Source organism: Osmia bicornis, chromosome 15 (genome assembly GCF_907164935.1).
Source record: "Osmia bicornis bicornis chromosome 15, iOsmBic2.1, whole genome shotgun sequence".
Lineage (NCBI taxonomy): Eukaryota > Metazoa > Arthropoda > Insecta > Hymenoptera > Megachilidae > Osmia > Osmia bicornis.
In genome coordinates this window covers 1-5203 of record NC_060230.1, presented here as the reverse complement: position 1 = coordinate 5203, position 5203 = coordinate 1, and the positions used below count along the sequence as shown (strand labels likewise).

General features: G+C 52.8%; 1 protein-coding gene across 1 annotated transcript; it reads right to left on the bottom strand.

Moving 5' to 3' along the window:
- Positions 1 to 3579: 3579 nt before the first annotated feature.
- On the bottom strand, positions 3580 to 5118 carry LOC114881775. The gene has a single exon (XM_029198637.2). It carries the CDS (start codon positions 5116 to 5118, stop codon positions 3580 to 3582), a length of 1539 nt encoding a protein of 512 aa, XP_029054470.2.
- Positions 5119 to 5203: the final 85 nt, after the last annotated feature.

Here is a 5203-nt window from a genome sequence, read left to right as displayed (position 1 = left end):
ATACATATCAATTCTCATTTATAATTTCAACGAGGTTTTCAACCACAAATCATCAATTCTAGCCTCCTGATAACTTCCAGATTCTGATAATTTTGAGCTTTATTATACTTCCCAAATCTCAAATTACATTTTATTAATCTAATTAAAATTTTAATTTTTTCGCACGCGCGATTCCCAAGCGGCGACCTTGAATCCCGGATTGTGCTCGCGTCTCGGCACTCCTCCGGTTGTTGAATCCGCGGCTTCTTCTTTGATCCTCTGCGCTCGCTCCTCGCAGCATCCCGGGCATGAACGGTCCCTCTCGCCGTGCCCGTTGACAGTGGATCGAGATCGGCCGGCCTGATCCTTCTCCTCGCCGGCCGACTCGTAGCGAACCACGACCCTACCCGTTCTTCTCCACAGATTCTCCGACTGCGTACGTACTATACGTAGCATCCCGCTTACGGTACCCTTACATACGTGTAGTATAGAATTGAATGAGTCTCGTGCGGGCTGCGGAGCTGGTCGGACGTGCCGGCCTGGGGTCCTGCGGCCTGCCGGACATCTGGCTCTGTAGGACCGCTGCATTTGCTTTACACGATTTTCTTCAAACTTCTTCGGTCTCTTCTTGGACCTGTGTGACTGGTGGTCTCTACGTCCTTGTGATTCTGCGGATTTTGTTGTGCTACGCGGCACCGCACAACTGTGCGGGGTTCTAAGTGTTAGGTTTCCCGTTTTGGTGTACGTGTACGCGACTCCCTTGTGTCTCTTGCTATTTGTGCGACCCGTCAGGCGAAGAGCAAGTGTATCTGTGCCCTTGGTCTCGGATCCCGAGACCTTACGCTGGGGCTCGTGTTTTACGTGCGCCACGGACGCAGCCTCCCTGCCTCGAACGGAACCGCCTTGATCTGCCTCACCGAATCCTACTGGAATTTCTTCAACTTGATCTACGAAACGAGAGCTGCGACATGAGGCTCCGAGAGTACCGAAGGAAGGCTGTATTTCAGGATATATTTTCTGCTGTTGTGCTGATGTAACTTGTACCTGGGCGGCTAATTAACCGAGTATGACTGACACATTAAGTAAATCTGGCACCTCATCCCAGCCAGTCCTAGCAAAGGGCGATTGCTACGCGTATCACGAGCCACCCACGGCCGTTAAAATGGGACGTCACTTCCTTGTAATCTTCCAAAGGCAGGGTAAGTATGAATTATGAGGTTCCAATTCAACAACTACAGCTTTAACTCCAGTCTCAATCTTATCCTCCTTTAACACGATCTGATCAAATATAAACGCAACCATACAGCCCAGCCCAACATAGCCGGCTCCCCGCTAACCATCAACTGTCGATTGCTTTAACGGTCGTATATTCCAAATATTGAATTTACATTTTAGCCCACACGGCTACCTAATCAGGTTAGCCAATTCCCTTTTATTCTATATGGCTTCCATTCTTTTAACACCGGTTCTAACGTCTTGCTAACTTTGAATCCTGAAGTGGCGATCGGTGGCCTGTTCCGCGAACCTGCATTCATTACCCCTTGCAGTACTCCCACCCACGACGCATTGCTCAACTTATGCAACTCTTAATTCCTCCTAATTTCCAAGTATTAGTACAGACCCGCAACGGCTGATCACGAAGTGCCAACCCCGGTTCTCCTGCTGACCCCTGTGCTGAAATACTGAATACCAACATATTTCCGTACGCAAATTGCATTTACCAACCTAATTATGTACTATCCTCTGTGCTGCATGACTGCTGGACGACGGTCTCAGACTCCAGGCTCATTGGGTTCGTGTCCTGGTTCCTTGCTGGGCTATGATTACATATACTGAACCTAAATTAAGATAATGGCGTAACCCTTTCCTGGTTATGACTCGCGGATGTTCTCCCTTTTCGTGCTCACGTGTGAGCCCTCTCCAACCTCTGCCTGTTAAAGGTGGCTCCTGCCGATTGCTTCCCCGCGGCTCCCTTTCTCACTGCTCTCGTCGGCGCGGTTCTACGAGCCTGCTGTCGCCCTGTACCCCTGATACCCCTGATACGTGAATAGTACTTGTATCGACTGTACCGACAATGATTAACACAATGATCAACGCAACATACGAACCTGCGCGCACACATACGAGCTTCTGCGTATGTGCCTTATCCAAAGGACACATACTCAGCATCCCTTCTTATGATCTGGGTAAACTTAAACAAAATACTACCTAGTAGCAACGCCGTAAGACGGCCTTTTATTTATTTCATTACATTTTATCACGCTACTTTACAACTCCTTGCCTCCTCCTACAAGTGCTCTCCTGGCACGTCAATTCACAATTGCAACAATACATCTCTTAGCTCACACGCCCAACGCACATACTCACACACACAAGCAACGAAAGAGGACTGAGCTGAGCACGGGCACGCGTCTTAACCTGCCCCTGTTGTTTTCGCTGGCCATGCCAGCCTGGTTATCGGCGCCTGCGACCACCCCTCGCTCGTGACCCGCGCGTGCCGCGGGAGTGCCGGGAACCGCGACGGCGTACCCGACGTGGTATCATCAACCCTGCGCGTTCTCTCGCTCTCTCCACACTCTCCTTTTTGTCATTATCTCAGTTACAAACGCTATAAGAGAGTGCCGCCTTCGTCTATCCAAAAGACAACTTACAAATAATTCCGGAGTCAGCTCCCCTACCTCCAAGTATAGAAATGCTCTTTGTACTGCCCAGCGATCACACACAAACAGCGTGTGATACGCATCATCGTCCACAGGAGGGTCGCAAAACCAACAGCTCGGTGACGGACTTCTTCCTATCCGATGAAGGTAGTAAGCAAAGCACCCGTGGCCCGACATCACTTGTGCCAGATGATAGGTTAGAAAGCGTGCCCCATTGCTTTCCACCCACATCTCAATGTCGGGAATCAGTCTGCGAGTCCAGGCGCCGTTCTCGGAGGCCGCCCAGCGGGCCTGCCAGCGGTCTAAGGTGTCATACTCCACCACTTGCGGCAGATTCATGCGTTCCTCTGGGCTCTCCTCCTCCTCGTATCCATACAGGGCAGCCCTGGCCCGTACTATTAAATCCCATGGCATACACCCTGACAACGTGCACAGTGCCTCTGACGAAACGGTTCGATATGCGCGTGTCACGCGCAGCAACCCCAATCGTTGCGTCGATGCTAATCGGCGCCTCACGCACTCGTACTCCACCGCCTCGCTCCATACTGGAGATGCATATAATACTATAGATTCTAACACACGGTAGTACAATAAACGCGGTTTCGGGCCGCATCCTCGCGGATTTGGCAGTAACCACGAGAGGTGCTGCGCTACTCTTACCGCCTTTTCACATACTCGGCCCATCTGGCTATGGAAAAGCCTGCTGTTGCTGAACATCACGCCTAGATACCTAATCGAGCGCGATGTCCTGATTATCGCGGCTTCGTGCGATAGCACTAGACCGTCAGGCACCCGTCGCCCAGTTAAGAGCACCGCCTCAGTTTTCTCTTTCGCGAGAACCAGTCCTTCCCTCTCGTACCATGCCCCCACAACTCGTAAGGCATGCTCCGCCAGCTCGCGCACTCTATCTAGCGACCGGGCTACTATAAGCAGTGCCATATCATCCGCAAATCCCACGGTCGTCACACCCGGTGGCAACAAACACTTCCAGCAACCCGTCGTACGACAAGTTCCACAATAATGGGCCCAACACCGATCCCTGCGGCACTCCGCCAAACACAGCCGCCTCCACCCACTCTCCGCTTGGCGTCCGCGTGCCCACTCTTCGCTCGCTTAAATAACTACGCAACATGTTCATTATTACCGTCGGAAACCCACGGTGCTCAGCTGCAGTCAGGATACGGTCCCAACGCACTGTATTGAATGCATTCTTCACGTCCAAGGTGATTAGTAGGCAGTGATTTCGTCCTCTACGTGCACGATCCCACTCCGACATAACCACCTTCATTGCCTGATGAGTTGATCTGCCCTCCATAAATCCAAATTGACGCACTGATAGTCCTCCTGATAGACGAATTGCTTCCAGCATTAACACACGTAAAGCATACTCGAAACACTTCCCCAGGTCCGACAGCATGCATAATGGTCGAAGATCTGACAGGGAGTTACAGGCTTTCCCGGCCTTCGGTATTAGAGCAAGGCGCCCCACCTTCCAAGCCTTTGGAAAGTATCCAAGTCTGAGGCAAGAATTGAAAAGGGCACAAACCCAACCGGATGCTGTGTTACGTAGAACGTGCACAGCTTCGCCCGGGATCTCATCCGGACCTGGAGCTTTCCCCTTCTTTAGCATTCCCATGGCGTACCTCACATCCTCGTTCACGAACACATCCCCCTGGCGCGAGGTACCCCCTCCTGGGTTCTGACATCTCTCCCTGGTGTTACTGGGAGCGGCGTTTGACCCAGCGGCTGCTCCTACGATATCGCGCCCATCGAATGCTGACGATGTTGACGCTCCCTCCTGACAAGGCCAGATCAATGATGCTCGGGCTGCTTCTATTCCCCTTGCTTCTTCTCCCTCCCCCTCTTCTGTCGCACTACCCCTTGGGACTGCAGCCTCTTCTTGCTGCTCCTGCTCCACCACGAACAACGTGGACACCGTCGTGTGAAACTCCTCTCGGTTGAGACGAATCAGGGGCATCTTCCCCTTCAGGCGGTTCATGACAGCCTTGTAGGGCTTCCCCCACGGATCCTCCTCGATAGTCGAGACCATCTCACCCCATGATGCTTCCTTGGCACGACGCAACGCCAAGGACAAGGCTCTTCGGCTCTCCAGCATCTCCACGCGATACGGGTGTGCCTGCTGGCGTGCTGCTGTCGGGTCTCGGCGAGCCACCTTCTGCCAACGGTGGCGGAAGCGCTTCGCTTGGAGACAGAGACTCGCTATCTCCTGACTCCACCATGGTACATTTTGCACTTTCCTCCTCTTGCGGGTCGGTAATGGCGGACGGGTCGACTGGAAAAGCGTCTCCAACTCCGCAATCACCTCATCTACTTCGGCCACGGTACACAGTGGTGGCAGTACGGACTGGTCCAACGACCCGAATGCTGTGGTTCCTTCTCCTTGACCGCGGCTAGTTGTTGGATTCAGCGACCCTGGTATCGGCAGCTGACCGCTCGCTATCTCCTTCCACGTCTCCATGTTTGGGCGACCCAGCCTCGCCTCCCAAAGCGGATCCTCGGACGTGCCGACGGCCTCTGGTCTAGTCCTGAACCGGTGAATCAGG